The sequence below is a fragment of the Martes martes genome (assembly GCF_963455335.1).
Source record: "Martes martes genome assembly, chromosome: 2".
In the NCBI taxonomy this organism is placed as follows: domain Eukaryota; kingdom Metazoa; phylum Chordata; class Mammalia; order Carnivora; family Mustelidae; genus Martes; species Martes martes.
In genome coordinates this window covers 68,376,167-68,392,601 of record NC_137889.1, presented here as the reverse complement: position 1 = coordinate 68,392,601, position 16,435 = coordinate 68,376,167, and the positions used below count along the sequence as shown (strand labels likewise).

The following is a 16,435-nucleotide window of genomic DNA, read 5'->3' as shown; positions in this document are numbered from 1 at the left end:
AGAAAGGGGAAAAGAGATGCATATGTTAATGGCTTTTCCCTTCACAACTCAGGTGATCCTATTTAATTGATTAAAATTAAACAAGTTGGACTTAATATGAGATCCAGAAATAAAGCCAGTAATAATAGGCTTAAGGTAATTGGAACCTCTGGTATGTTTTCCCCATTGAGTTTTGCAGATTGCAAAGATTGAAGTTGTAAGCAACAAAGTCATTGGTTCCTGTGCAAAGCTCAACTCTTGCTGTCCGTGGGGACCCGATGTAGCACTGGGATGTGGGAGAGAAGCTCCTAAACCCTTAGTGTGGCTCTCCCCTGAAGGGCCCGTCTCATGTGTGTCTAAGTCAAGATTGTTTTCATCACTGGGAGCTTCTGGGTTCAATCTGTTCTTCCCAAGAACTTCTTTGTTCTCCAGTGTTGCCCCCGTCCTCTGTTTATGCTGCTTTCTCACTCAGCATGGAGTTAACTGTTAGGGTAGCCAGTGGCTTTGGCTCAAGCCCTCAGATTAATAGGCAGACTTCAGGAACCCTGCATTTGACTTCCTCCTGCCCTCAGACGTCAGACTGATTCACAGAACAGATTTGGCATGGAGGTGATGGGTTGCATGCACATCTGACCTGTCACCCTGGCACCCCGTTTGTTCTGCGTTATCCTGCTTGTGCATAAGCCCTTTGACAGGCACAGGTGGACAGAAAATGTTAGATGCTGGAATGGAGCAGAGGGAAAGATGTCATGTGCTGTGGTGCTGCAGAGAGTTCCCGTGTACTCCCTGGCGTATACCATATACCGTGCCTCACCAGCATGGTTACCCTGATAACGTCCTGCACTGCCATGTGATTCACATTCATTACCCAAGAAATGCTGAAAACTCTGACTGAGCACACATTCCACAGGCATGCCACAAGGAGTGTGGTACATTTGTTACAAATGAAGACTTTATTATTAACCGAAGTCCACAGTTTACATTACGGTTCCCTCTTTTTAATTTTTTTTAAATTTTTTTTATTAACATATAATGTATTATTAGCCCCAGGGGTACAGGTCTGTGAATCACCAGGTTTACACACTTCACAGCACTCACCATAGCACATATAGGGTTCCCTCTTTATGTTGTACGTGCTGTGGGTTCTGACCAAATGTATAATGACATAGGTCTAACATTATAGGGTCATAGGGAATAATATCACTGTCCCCAAAAGCACCTGTTCCCCACTTACTCATCTTTCCCTCCCCACTTCTACATTTTTTTTTAGGCTATTTCTTCTACTTCTCTATTTCTTCCACTTCTCAAGAAAGACAGTTTTCTTTTTCTTTGACTTCTCATTTGTTTCACAAATACTGCTAAAAATAGAATTATAGGATGAGGAAAAGTCATTTTTCTCCCTAATAAGTAAATTGTTCTCATTTGGTCCTGTTTTTCCCAGCCTTTGTCTTTGTGAGTATAAACTTTTTGGTGTGTGTGAGTATATACAATTATACATCACAGCGTAGCATCAGCACTGTGTTGTGCCTTTTTCACTCATCATAATTTGTAAGCTTGGAGAGGGGCAGGTCTGGTGGTCTTGCCCTATAAGTCTACACTTGTACAAAGACTCGTTCCTGGAAAACAGAATTGGTATTATAGGACATTAGGAAATATTTGGATTTTTGTTTTATTTTATTTATTTATTTGACAGAGCGAGCAAGCATGAGCTGGGGGAGGGGCAGAGGAAGAGGGACAAGCAGACTCTGTTGAGCAGGGAGCTCAACATGGGGCTCGACCCCAGGACCCTGAGATCATGACCGGAGGTGAAGTCAGATGCTTAACCGACTGAGCCACCTGGGTGCCCCAGAAAATATTTGGAATTGTAATATGACATGTAAACATGAAACTTTCGTATTGATGATAAGGTTTTTTTAATTCTTATTAAACCAGATACTTCCGAGTCAGACCCCATTTCCTCTCCCTGCCTAGGTTTATGCCTGAACCCAACCTGCCTCCCTTGCTGCTCTATGACACCGCGTCTCTGCCTCCCGGCGCGGACCCACAACAAGTGATCAACATTGACTGGATTCGGGAGCGGCTCCCTGAGCTCCCCAGTGAGACCCGGGAGAAGCTCATTCAACAGTATGGCATGCTGCCAGAACACAGCTTCGCCTTACTGGTAGGTATTGATCAGAGGCTCTGATAAACCCAGCTCAGCCGTTTGGGTAATGCTCTACGGTGAGCTCTGAGGAGAGCAGGCAGGTTGCTTCAGTTGTACAATAGATGCTTCTAAGAACAAGGCACGATACCCTTTGCTCATTTTCCTTGATGGTGAGTACTCCTCATAAAACCAGAAGATGAAGCAGAATCTCATGTCAGTCATGTCTTCTGTGCAGAAATGAACAGCTGCTCACAGCAGCCGTGGAGGCTTCTTGAAGACAGTCCAAATGTTGTGGATGAATGTTTTCCCATGTGTCTGCAGGACAAAAGAAAATCGATGTATAGGGTTTCTGAATGTCTAGCAGTATTGAACCATGACAGGGTCTGGCAGGAAGTTCGGTCCTCAAAAACCAGCCAGCTGTTTCTCCAGTGGTAGAAGAAAAACGTTTATTCCGCATGAAATGTTAAAAACTCTGACTCAAAGTGTTGGTCCTTTGAGGCTCAAGGATGCATCTTAAGGGGCCGTTAGCGAGTCTGACACCACTGAGACCTGCTTAGGGATTTTCCACTCTTTTCAGAGCTGCTCGGGGCTTTGCCGTTTTCTTTGTCATGGCAACATTAAAGTGATGCCACGTCACTGAGGGTAGGGTTTTGTCACAGTTGTCTTCGGCTTGTCTGTTGGGGAAGAGGTAGGAAGTTTTGCCACTGCGTGCTTCAGGGACAGGGTATCTGCCACACTTACCTTCTGGAGCAGCAGAGTCTGCGCAGAATGTGGGTTTTTACATTTTAATTGACCAAGAGTAACTATCTAGGGATGTTAGAACGTACATATTTCTATACTTCAGTGAAAGCAGCCCTGCCGCTTCTGGTACAAGGTAGGCAAGTGAATGTTTGTTGAATGGAAGGTTCTCTCTTTACAAATCAGCTAAGGCAAAAACTCTCCAGGGAGTCTCACGTGAACACTCCTTTTTCCCTCCCAGGGATGATTGGGCAGGCCTCTCAGATAGGTTTCCATACTTCGGGCAGGGGTGACCACTGCCCACTGCCTCCCGCCGGCTGCTGTCATAGCTTAGTTATAACTCTGTGGTGGTCCCATGGCTGGATTTTAATCACTTCTTATTGTGACTTGTTCAGCCCCCTGCAGGCCAAGTCTGTGTCCCCTTCTCACTCACTGTTCCTCAGCACAGCCTGGCACACCAGCAGTGCTTAACACCAGGTCTTCAACTATGAGAGTCAGTTTGCATCTCAGACAGAACACCTTTTAACCTGAGGCCTCTTACCACTCATTTTCCCTGGGTTGATTTAACCCACCTGAGGTTTAGTCCTATCTATCTTCCCTGCTGTGTGATGAATTTCCAGCCCACTGGAAATCAATTCCGTACTAAATTCTAAATGCTAAATTCCTGCCTTGCATTTTATAACTGCCAGATCCCACAGGGGATGGGAGGGCTGGGACAGAGTCTCCAAGATGTCAGTTATCTGTCTTCGTTTGGCCTTCTACCAGGTGAACGGAGGCAGCCCTTGGAGGTAGCATCTGTAGAAAAGGTAGAAAACCCAGGTTTCTTGGTGAAAAGACCTTTCAGAAACTCCTCTCAGGAATATGGTTATTTCTCTCCATGGCATTATCTGCAAACATAGGCTCCCTTCAGAGAGCATCTCTCTAGCACTGTCAGGCTTGGCCCCTGACGAGCACATGATGGTAGAGGGCTCCTCGGGGAGAGTCAGTCCTCTGAGGGCAGGGACATTTTCGTGTTCATATTTGGGTCCCAGGCTCCACACTTGTGTCCTTCACAGGAGACCTTGAATAAATGTTTGCTGAGGTTGCCCAGGGAGTGGGTCAGAGTTTAAGGTCCTGCTGAGGGGAACCTGTCTTTCATCTGTTCAGTACACAACTTTTGTTTTGCATCTCCTGTGTGGCAGGTAGTCAGGGACAAAGATCTTCAAAAAGGTGTTTCTTTGTTTTCCAAGAGTATACATACACACACACACACATACACACACACGACATAGCTAACCAGGGAGGTAGTGATTACCTTGATTGGAACAAAAGGGGAAAACTTCCACAAGGAGGTGATTTTTGAACCAGTTTTGAAGGGACTTTTAATATCTTAAAAATGTGCTTATTTTTATAGCTTGCAGATCGTGTGTTAGGTGATTAGTTTTGGTTTTGGTTTTGTTTTTGTTTTTTAAAGGGCTAGTCCTTGAAATTTCCAAGACGAGTGTAAAGAGACCTTAATAGCAATGGAAAGAGAATGATTCAGAGAAATTACTTCCCTGAAAGTGAGCATCCTGAGCTCTTTATGACTTTGTAATCATTGAAAGCTGAGCTACTCAGACCCAAAAATGATATGTTCATGTTTTTTCCTGCCTTCATCAGAAACACAACAGATTGCTGAGAAGGGCAGATGCACAAATCTAATGAACCATCTTTCAATTTAAAGAGTGCCCAGGAGTATTCATTAAATAAATCACAGCAGTGGAGGTGTGCTTTGCAGAGCTTCGACTCCACGCTCTGTGCCTTCGGACTACTGATTCCGTGAGGCATTAAGGCGCATGCCAACCCTCACACATGTGCCTGACCCACACAGACTAAAAACTGCGGAATTCAACTCTAGTCTGTAATTTGCCTTGTCATCTTATAATGCGGTAAGCCCCATGTTATGTATTGGTAATTTATGCTCCATGTTTACAGAATTCTAGTATTTTAGCACTTACAGTAATGTCTGGCACCTAGTAGGAACTCAGTGAATATTTATTCATGAATGGTCGGACCAGTGATACTATGACAACAGTCATGAAAGTCCCAGAAGCAGCAGCATTTCTGATAAAAGCATCCTCGTTTCTAAAGGTCAGATCCATAAACTCCTCCTGACCCTAGCAGATCATGGGGTGACAGCTGGCTCATTGAACTCTGAGTGAGAAGCGCAGGGACCTCCACTCTAACCACCCCATGTGCTGTGTCCAGATGCAAGTCACTTGGCCTCTCGGCTCTCGTTTTCTGAACTGGTCTTGTTAGGACATTAAATCCAATCTACATCCTGGTTTTCTCTCTTAAATCCTCCTGACAGTTCCCTCCTGACAGAAAACCTGTATTACTGTTTTTTCCCTCTGGTCACATAAAAAGTTTCTAGCTCCACCCGAAGCTTCAACCTATTTCGTTAACCTTGCTTCTCTTTCTTGTGTCACGTTGCCTTGATTGCTGACCTCATTTGTAAGCCTTAAGGAATAGAAATGCAGAAGCTGAGATCCAGGTTTTAGGATCCTGAAAAACGAGAGGTTCTAGTAGCATAGCAAGTCCTTCTCTGAGTCAGTATATTCCGGAAGTGATCACAAGAATGATCTAGATGATACGCATGTGCGTTTTTCTTAGCAGATAATCCCAGGGCAACATCTGTGGGGATATCTCTTCCTAAACTCTGCCTTACCTAATTCGGAAAATGCAAACAAATTGTAGTCATTTGCTTAAGCAATACGAGAACATGGCTGCTCGCTGACAGTAGGTTCTGTGGTTTATGGTGGGGCACGTTTTTTTTTTTTTTAAAGTAGGCTCCAGTTCTAACATGGAATCCAGCGGGGAGCTTGAACTCACAGCACTGAGATCAGGTGTCGGACACTTAACCAACTGAGCCACCCAAACATTCCACGGGCCACTTTTTTTTTTTTTAAAGATTTTATTTATTATTTATTTGACAGAGAGAGAGTAGGCAGAGCAGCAGGCAGAGAGAGAGGGAAGCAGGCTCCCCGCCGAGCAGAGAGCCCAATGCGGGGCTCGATCCCAGGACCCTGAGATCACGACCTGAGCCAAAGGCAGAGGCTTAACCCACTGAGCCACCCAGGCACCCCATCCATGGGCCACTTTTTAATTTACCCTCACAACAACCATTTGAGGTAGATATTGTTGTTCTCCCCATTTTACAGATGGGGAAACATCAACCATGGTGGAGTGCAGGACATAAAGTAACAGGCAGGCCTGTGGGAGGCCACGTTCAGTGGTCTGCACTGACTTCAGAGCCCAGGCTTTATTTACATTTCTAAGCTCTTCTGCCTGTCTGCACATAGAATGTGCCACAGGGCCAAACAGGAATACGTTTCAGGTTCATTGCTGTTTTGAATCACTTGATAGAGAAAATAGAATCTTTACTTTTGTTAATACTGTTTTGGTGGGGGGGGGTTGTTTTTTGGTTGAGGTTTTATTTGTTATTTTACTTTGGGTTTTGTTTTTTTTTTTAACTGTTTATTTGAGAGAGAGAGAGCATGAGTCAGGCAGAGGGAGAGGGAGAAGCAAACTTCCCACTGAACAGGGAGCCTGATGCAGGGCTCAGTCCCATGACCCCGGGATCATGACCTAAGCTGAAGGCAGATGCTTAAGTGACTGAGCCACCCAGGCCTCCAATACTAATATTTTACCCAGTCCCGCTAATGCTTCATGAAAACAGTCCCAGACCATTAGTTCATTTAAAACTTTTAACCACCCCAATTGGGTTTTAAGATGTCAAACTGCCTTATAAAGAAAGAAAAAGTGCTTTCTCCTAAATTTAGTGAAAATCAGTCAACTCCAATTAAAAAGGAGAAATTGCGTCCATTTTCCAAGTAGAAAATTTAAGTCACCAAAAAAAGGTGTAAACTGTCCTCCGTAACTTTGTTTTGTTCCTTAAACTTGCTGCCATAGGTTCTTGGCTCCTTCTGAGTGAATCACTGAAAAGGTCTCCATGAGAGGGCAGAATGTGTGGGGTTTGTGTGGTATGTGGGATGATTTTGCCTGTCGAGTCATGTCATGGCCAGCACATGATAGGCACTTGGTAAGGACCAGATACAAGCTCACAGGGTGGCCCGCTGTGTATGAATTCAGTAAATGGAAAGATGTCCGTCTTGTCAAGATTTTAGTGGAGGGATGGCACAGCATTCCCAATCCAGTGTTTCTTTTTTTTTTTTTTTAAGATTGTATTTATTTATTTGTCAGAGAGAGCGAGCACAGGCAGACAGAATAGCAGACAGAGGCAGAGGGAGAAGCAGGCTCCCTGCTGAGCAAGGAGCCCGAAGTGGGACTCGATCCCAGGACTCTGGGATCATGATCTGAACCGAAGGCAGTCACTTAACCAACTGAGCCACCCAGGCATCCCCAATCCAGTGTTCCTTGAAGGACTGCTGTCCTTGTCACAGCGCCCTGTGCTGTTTTCAGGTGGAAGAGCTTTATGTTTGCCACGTTGCTTTTCCTTCTCCCAAGTAGCCCTGCTGGGCAATGGGTTGAAACACCGACTAAGAGACAGTACAGTCTTGATTTTAGCTCCCACCTCTGACACCTGGGAGCTGGGAGGGCCCTGCAAAGGCAGCTGGTGCTGTTACCCTCTGTTGCTGAAAGAGGGGAGGGAATGATTCCCTTACCCCGAAGATGAGTGACAGAGCAGAATCTTCCCTGAATCTTAAGAAAATCTAAAGACAGCCAAGCAGACTCCCTAGAATAAGAGAGAAGAGCACGGGCACCAAACAGCCACTAACACATTGAAGGCTGCGGAGGGCAGAATTTTAAGAAAAATCCAGCATGGCCCCAGTGAGACTGGGAAAATGTGACTGTGACCCCCGGATTAGTGACCCGTGCTGCCGTATGTGTCTGTCTGTCTTTGTATTCAGCTTCAAGATGTGTAGTCTTATTTGAACAACTTCTGCTTCCCCAGCTGGTTATTCCCCATTTGAAGCCATAATCCTTTGTTTCTGACACCATGAAAAAGGTGAAGGTGTCTCCAGGGACCAAGAAGCAGAAAAAATATCATGACCGTGGTTGATTACTAAATGGATTGTTTTCCAAGAGTTTTGCTTTGAGCTTCTAGTGCGCTTGAAATGGCGTGGTTTTCTGTTTGGATGAACGGTCTGTAAAATAATTTCCCATGATAAATATCTGTGTACTCATAGGTAATACTACTTTAAAGCTAATAGTTTAAAAGGCGTCTGAAACTATATTGACTGGTTTTAGACTGCTTAGACGTACTGAGGAACAAACACTGGCCTTCTAACTCCTGCTGAAGGAAAATCCATTTGGTCAGCGCCGTCGCTCACCATATTTCAGTTCTGTGTAATTTTCGAAATTGATTTTATTCTTCGTTTTATAAAATTGTACCCAGTGCTTGCCAGCTTACGGGTGCTTTTATAGTCTATGCACTAGAAACGTAACTGATATTTTTTTCCGATAAAACTGAATAAAAGATGCATCTTCTAACTTTACTTCTGAAAAACCAGCAGTTTGTTTCAGATGCAAGTAACAGAGAACTTCCAGAGATGAGGATCCTCTGGGCTCAGATTCATTTGACCCCTCTGGGACCTGCCCCCTGGAGCAAAAGTACAGGGAGGAGTGAAGTCCTGAGTGCCCAGCCTTGGGGATTCATGGGGACTCTCTCCTTCCTCCATCCTGAAGCCCTTTTGGGGACAATTAAAACACATTATTTCGGGTTTCAGTGAGATCTTGGCACCAGTGAGCAAGCACTGCGTTGAAGCTTTGTTGCCGTATTTAAGCTGCACCCCGAAAGCTGCTGTTGACGAGCATGGGTTCCCTCCGTGTTGGGCCCATCTGACCGTGGTGGCTTTAGGCACATTGAAATGCGATCATGATCAGAATTGATTTCTTGACGGCATACTACTTGTGGCCCATTCTCAAAGATACAGTTTTCTAATTATGCTTGTCTGCCATCAACTTTTATCACCTGATTATCCAGAGAAGAGTCTTATTGCCAGATTGGTTTCCTTCCCATCCCTCTTAGAGCTCATGTGTCTTAGAGAATGTAAGCTCATTTTCACATGAGCCTAAGCCAATGTAGGTGTGAACCCTCTCTGTGTGGAACCAGTATCCTGAGTTAAACTCAGATGTGTGTACTTCCCGACTTTGCTAGGAACAAAGTACAAGTGAAATTGTTGGGACCAGAGTTTTGCTCAGATTTTAGGGGGTTCCAGGCCCACTGAGAGCATGACCCAGGAGTAGAAACTGTGAGGACCAAAATAGGACTATAGACCTTCCTAGTTGTGTATTTTATGAGACAGACTAGAGAATATACCCTTGGTGTTTCTAGGTCAATTTCCAAGCTTCTCCAGATCTCCATGTTCTTGAAAGTGGCCATAATGGTTCAGGATTCTGGCTTCCTCCTGACATATTCAAGTGAGAGTGATGTCTCCTATGCTCTGTTACACCACCTATTAACTTCCTTTAGTTTCTTCCCCACTGAAGACCCCTCTGGATGAGTCTTTCTTCCCCCCTCACTCACTGCAAGATTTCCACAGCCACTTCTTATTTCCATGAAAAGCAGAGGGAAAGCTCCTTCGCACTATAGATCCAAGCCAGCACCACTGAATGCATCCATCCTTAATCTCGCCATGACTTCTGCTTTCTTTCCTTAGAACCGCCACCCAGGCCTCCCTATCTAATTTCCATTTCCACCCCAACACTAGCATTCTGTGTTATTTTCACAAAGGCGATGGGTCTACATTGTTTTTCTCACTTTGTAACAGTGACCAAACCCCACAAGAATAAAGAGGGAACAACAGAGGCCCCACTGATAGACAGATACTGGACCCTCTTACATTTGCAGAAATGCCCAGTGGCCACTTGCCCCAGTGCCCCTGCCACGTGGCGGCTGGGTGCAGTTCCCGTTTGTACCTCCACAGACTGACACATGGGCGCCTCGCCTGGTTGAAGCCACTGTTGTTCAGTCCACAGGTGCAGGGTCTGCTGTACAGCCGGCTGCTCCCTCCACAGGGACGACCTGCCCAGTTGGGTGTAATGCAGTGTGTCAAGTCCCCAGATCCGAAGAGTTAGAATGCAGTAAGGTGCCATCTGCTTGACACCAAGACCATGTGAGCAGTAGTGCCAGTTCTGGAAGGTCTGAAGGTGCTTCAGAATTGGGCAGGGTCTTGTTTGAGGCGTACTCACCTTCCATGAGGAGAGGGCGTGGAAGGTACACAGAAGAGAGGCCCGGGGAACTCTGGCCACCATCCCGTCCCCCAGAAGCTCCGTGTGGCCTGGGGCGGGGGGTGTGTATCTGTCTGCCTTCCTGATCTGGAGCAGGTGTGTGCCCCGCCGCAGCGGAGAGTGCCAGGTGGTCTAGGTGTATGTTGGCAGAGGCAGAAAGAGAACCTGCCATTTTCTCCTAATTTCTAAGTTAATTGCTAAGGGCCTTTGCAACATTTTTAATATGTGAAGAACCTTTGAACAGCTGGCAGGTACCAAATAAAATAATGGAAGTGGTGGGAAAGGGCATTCTTTTGATGAGCTGGTTACTCCACATTGTGCCTGGCACTGCTAGGGGCTCAGTCTCCGCCCCCAGGAAGGCAGCAACGTGAAATTTTCTTCATCAGAGGCAGTGTAACATGGAGATGAGGAACACAGACCGCAGAGGTTCAAATCCCAGTTCTGCTGCTTTCTTGCTGTGTAACCTCGGACAAATTAACACCTCAGTGTCCTCATCTGTAAGAGAGAGTTCTGCCAGTGTCAGAGTATTCTTAGTAAGAATTAAAGGAGTTGGGGCGCTTGGGTGGCTCAGCGAGTTAAGCTCTGCTCAGCAGGGAGTCTGCTTCTCCCTCTGGCCCTCACACCACAGCTCTCGCTCAAATAAATAAAATCTTTAAAAAGAAAAGAATCACATGAGTTAATGTTAGTTTAAATGAGTTAATGTAGAGACCACTTGGAACAGTGCCTAGCACCTGTTATTGTTGTTGTTAAAACGTATTCTCGTGGGGCACATGGGTGGCTCAGTTGGTTAAGTGTCTGCCTTCGGCTCATGTCATGATCCCGGGGTCCTAGGATCGAGCCCCGCATCAGGCTCCCTGCTCAGTTGGGAGCCTGCTTCCCCCTCTCCCTCTGTCTCCCGGCTTGTGCTCTCACTCTCTACCTTGAATAAATAAAAAAAATCTTGGAAAAATAATAATAATAAAATAAAACGTATTCTTGTTGTTAATACCATCTGCAGGAGCAGCAGCTGTGTGCAGCTCCCCACAGGGCTGGCCACTATCTCTGTGTGGAGCACATTCTGGATACACTCCTGCAAGCTTTTTCAGTAGCCCCGATTGCCAATCTGGGGTTCCTTTAGCTGCCAGGTCACTACCTGCCACATAATCAGCTGTTCCTCAACTGGTACTTTGTGTGTTTTCTCTTCTCTTGAGTCTGCCACTAGGCAGCTGTCTCTATCAGGTTTCGTTCTTCTAAATATAGCCCAGCTAATTTCTGCCCTGCCATCAGGTTCAAAGGGTGTGGGACTTAGAACCAGAATAGTTGTTGAGAAATCAGCCCCACTCCTATTCCATCTGCATGGCCTTCTGACGTTTTGTCATCTCCGAAGGCAGAACGTACGACAGCCTTTGTGAAAAGACAGCATGCAAAAAGACATTGTTTCCGGGGCCCAAGGCAAGGGTGAATCCGGGTTCTTTCCCAGGGTAGACCATGAAGGTGGGGTGATCCTGCACCTTGCCTCATACCTGCCTTGACTGGCTGACAGATCCATCAGCCGTGGAGGGTTCCTGTGAGCATCTCGGAGGCTGACCTGGCATTGACTCTGGGTGTAATTGAATGCTGCGGGGAAATTTTATTAAAATGTGAAAAGGATGCTTCCCGGTCACAGAGCAGTAAAGGCTGTCTGGTGATACGCTAAAGACAGGCCTGGTTGTTCCTGCTGCGTCAGCTGTGGCTGACGGAACAATTAGTGTGACGTTTGGCCAGGAGACATGACACGCTGTGCAGCTGCGGTGTCCGCTCTTTCTGACGCAGGAGAGGTCAGTGCTGAGTCAGACACTTGCATGTCGCCTTTGAGAAGGAAGTTAGGGGCTCCCTAATGCGTGGCCTTTCTGCGTGGCTCTTCCTACGGCTTTCAGGTCAGGGAATCACCAGCTCACTATTCTCCTGAGAAAACCAGCTGGCCGCACTGTCATGTCCAACAGGGACTTCTGAGATTTGTGCTGAGCTTACCAGCAGTTGCCGATCTCACAGAAAAACTAAGGAAGCCATATGTAGAATGCTGGAGTTTTTTTTTCTTGAAAGGCGGACTTCTGATTTAAAGAGCCAGAGCAGGCAGCCTGTGTGCGACTTGGCATTGACCCATCATTCTCTGGGCAGCAGCAGCTCGGCCTCTGTCAGCCCCGCTGCTGGTCGCTCACCCCATGACAGCTACGGGTTTTCACGTCCACTTGCCATTGTGTTCTGAGCCCCCTCCCCTTCCCCCCTGGCCAGTGAAGTATGGTTCCAGCTCAGGGACGCTTCCTCACAGCACTGACACAAAAAGACAAACAGAACTCTGACTTGCTATGTTATCCATCCAATAAAAAACCACCCAAGGGTAGAAGAATAGATATTCATCACGTCCCAGCAACTCAGCCAAGCCTGGGAATTCGACTGCAATATTTCTAGGTGGATTTAGAAAACCTTTCCTTGACAAAGCAAAGAGTTCTCCTTCTGACAGCTCTTTTCACCAGCAGGCCAGCCTGTCTGGGTTAGAACAAAGAGAATTCTGCCTGTCTGATTTGGGCCGGAGAGCGGTTTTCTACTTCCCCAGCGGTTTGCTGTACTGTTGTGGAAGTTTGAATAGTTTTCCGTAAGTTAAGCAGAACTTCCTCTTCATTCTGCCTGCATTTGCCTTTATCTGCAGTCAAGCTTTGGCTGCTGAGGCAGCCTTTGCCCTGGTTTAGCATGAGCAGAATAGTAACGTTGGCTTGAAAAGAGATTCAAGAGATGATTGTGGGTTTATTCAGTAGGCTTGTCACCAGAGAATTTATCTGTTACAAAGGGCATGTAGATTTTTTCTTATTATGAAATTTCTACTTTAGCACAAGTTGTATGCCCGTGTATATTTTATGGCATCTACAACAGCTAAACTTTCAGAGCACTTTTGTTTGCACGTCTTACTTCTTCCCATTATCTTATTTTTCCAGAAAGTTCTTTCCCTTAATGAAGGTTTTCCGAAAGGGGCAAAGGTGAGAACCTCACCCACAGTATAAAGTTTCAAAGACAATGTCAAGGAAAGTGTGGTTTGATTTGAATGGCAGCAGGTAAGGCAAATCTACTAAAAATGTGTTCCCTCTGCCATTTGGAAGCTTTGCCTTCCTGTATGTGAGGAGCACGTGTTTTTATTTTTCTTATTGGAAAACAAAGGTTGGACTTAGCCAGATTTTTTGGTTCTGCCAAACTGATCTGAGCTGGCAGTTTGCCATTATAGCTAAGGCACTTGTTGAGTGCTTTGGGGTGACGCTAATGCCTCACTGGGGCAATTCTAATATTTAAAGGTGAACAAGGCATGATAAAGAAGGAGCATTCACTTGTGATATTTTAGAAACGCACATGGTGATGGCAGGCGTGGATTTTGTCCACAGATACTCACCAAGTAGTTGCCGTCACCCAGCACTTTCGCTCTAGTTACACAGTGAACGGACAGAATGGCCCCTGACTCAGAGAGCTGACCATCGAGAGGGGGAGACGTACTAGAGTCTTCCTTGAGTCCCCTTGATGATTGTTTTCACGGAGCAAGAGGAGAGACAGGGTTAAGCCGTGTCTAGTTTGGCTTGGAAGGCCCAGAAGCCACTGCTGCCTCCATCAGTCCCGTGGTCTGAGTGGATCCCTGGGTTCTTACTCATTTTGAAAACATTTGAAACCCATTTCTGTCACTTCTTGGGGCGACGTGAAGATAAATACAGTTACGATCCACTTTTGATTTTTCAGAGGTAGAATATTCCATCTGTTCCTCCTTGATTTGCTTCTTTTTCTGCCTCTTTATTCTCACAGTCACTTGGGACTTCCAGCAGAGAATAGACCTGGAAAGAGAAAGGACAGGAAACTCTGCCCAAACACCATGGGCCCGAGGATAAAGGATGCAGCTCAAGGGTTAAGGTTGTAGGGTACGCAAGACTGACAGGGAGAGGGCAGATGAGTTTGGGGGAGAATGGATTTCATAGTACTCTGGTTCACCAAGCCAGGCTCTCTGACATATGTTCATTCCTGTGAGAAAATGCTAAAAAAAAGAATGCACAGTGACAGTGGTAGAAGTCAGATACTTGCTGTTTACTGAAAGTGATCACAATTTTCTGGTGACATTTCCGTGTTCAGGAAAGTACAGGTAGATGTGTCAGAGGAGGCAGAGGGTGACAGTTTCAGATTTGACTTCAGAATGCTGATCTTTCATTTTTGGGGAGACTTCATATATATATATATATATATATATATATATATGGGTTTTTTTTCTTTCTTTCTTTACAGAATGAAGTTGGCCTACTGGAGTTCTTCCAAAATGTGATAAAAGAAACTAGGGCAGAGCCAAAAAAAGTAACTAGTTGGGTCCTCAACATTTTTCTGGGTTTTTTAAAGCAACAGAACCTTGCTGTCAATGAGAGGTGAGTGGGGTCTGGAGATTCTTTTTTCCTTTATGATGAACTCTGTGTCCAGAAGCAGTTGAAGTAGGACAAGGCCAGTGTTTTGTTCTCCCTCTTCCCCCTCAGGATCTCCTGACAAGACACACACGCCCCCCTGTGAATTCCATATTCTAAAGCTGTCCTCCCTCACGTCTGAAATTTCGTCCATTTGTTCAGGTCTTTCTCTGTGCTGTCCTTTGTACTGTGCTGGGGCTGCAGGCCTGAAGATGAGTAAGACAAGGAATTTACAAGCTGGTGGGAGATATGGGCCTGTAAGAAAACAGGCAGTCACCTCAGTGTGATCCTGTTGGGCCGGAGGCTTGAGGGGTGCCCTGCGTGAACACAGAGGGGGCCTGACCTGAGGCCGGAAGGTGAACAAGGTTTCCCTCAGAAGCGGATGCTGGAGCTAGGCCCTGCAGACCTAGCAGGAGTTGCCAGCTGATGGGAGCGGGGAGGGCATTCCAGGCAACAGAGTGGCCATTGGAAACTTAGAGGTTAGCAGGTGTTATGGGCTCAGGAAACCCAGAAACTCCGGATGTCAAAGGGCCAAGCAGGAAGGCTTGGGAAGAAGCCACAGAGACCACCAGAGGCCACCATGCAGACACTTTTGTTAGCACCTCTCAAAGCCTTCGATCTCAAGCTCATTCCAGTTTCACCTTGAGGGAGTAGGTTGGAAGAACCAGAAGACCAGAAGCAAGGGAGCCAGTTGCTGGAGTGCCTGTGAGAAATGCCATGGGCCTGAGCACAGGTAGATGGAGAACAATTATCTCATGTTGCACAACTTCCAGTTCTTAACTTGGGCAGTGGAGTGAAATGGAGGGCAGCGTTTTTGAGCCTAGCGAGAGGTAGAGGAGGAGGAATGAGTTCAGAGGGAAGGGGCGGGGCACGATGCCAGGTTCCATTTTGGACATGCTGAGTTGGGCTGCCGGCAGGACAGACATTCCCCTCATGGGGATAACCAGGAGGCAGTCAGATTTATGATCTACTGCTGACGAGAGAGATCTCGGAGGTAGAAATCCTAGAGTTCTCATTTGTTCATTATTCAGCACATGTTTATTTAGACTTTGTGCTAAACGTGGGGAAGACCAGTCAGCACAACAGATGTAGTCCCTCCTCTCAGAGCTGACAGTCCAGAAGCCGGTGATGACAAAGCAGTGAGCTAGGTGCTGTAGAGAAGGGGTTGGTAACAGCCAAGCTAAGGCCTGAAGGAAGAAAGAGTAAGGTTAGTCAGGCAAAATCTAGGAGGGAAAAGGGTTCCAGTATAGGGAACAGCCCATGTAAAAATCTCGTGAGTCCAGGCGCATCCTACTTCTGGGAATGCAAGTAGCCCATTATAGGCAGAATGTGGACTTAGTGACCTATAGATGGTACCTAAAGTTGTTGAAACAGAAGAGAATCAGGGAAGGTATGGCCTGATAGGACGGCTGAGGAAGGAGCCGGAGATGCTCTAGACTCCTAAGTGAAAAGCGTGGGCAGAGGAGGCGGCAGCTGAGAAGAAATGGCAGAGAAGAGAAAAACTAGGACGGAACGTCACAAAAGCCAAAGGAAGGGCGAGTTTTAAGAAGGAAAGAGCGAGCGGCAGATTGTAGTATGGGGAGGGAGAGAGAGAATGTTCATTAGGACCCCCAGGCAGGTGGCTGGGCCCCAGCAAGGGAAGGTGGTGCCCCCTGTCGGCAGGCATGCCATTGTCTCAGCAGCATTCCACAGCCATGGAGAGTGGAGGAGGGGGACGAACCTACACAGATACATGATTCCAAAAATGTGTTTGCTCAAGGAGGGTCTCGCTGTACAGTGCCAACTCCATGTTCAGCCTCTTGCTTGCGATGTATATATGTATGGCGTAATGCGGCCATGTGGGATCAGTGCACTTCCTTACTTGACTCCTTGCCAGCAATGACCTTGGATGAGTTCCTCTCTGTGATGCTCCACTGCTTCACTATGAACG

General features: G+C 46.4%; 1 protein-coding gene across 1 annotated transcript in view; it reads left to right on the top strand.

The window, feature by feature from the left end:
• Window positions 1-16,435, top strand: part of GATB (glutamyl-tRNA amidotransferase subunit B) — a 98,308-nt gene that overhangs the window by 51,945 nt on the left and 29,928 nt on the right. The window contains exons 9-10 of the mRNA XM_080796618.1: window positions 1,951-2,140; window positions 14,339-14,472. Of these exons, the coding sequence (XP_080652744.1) occupies window positions 1,951-2,140; window positions 14,339-14,472 (324 nt within the window). The remainder of the gene's footprint in view (window positions 1-1,950; window positions 2,141-14,338; window positions 14,473-16,435) is intronic.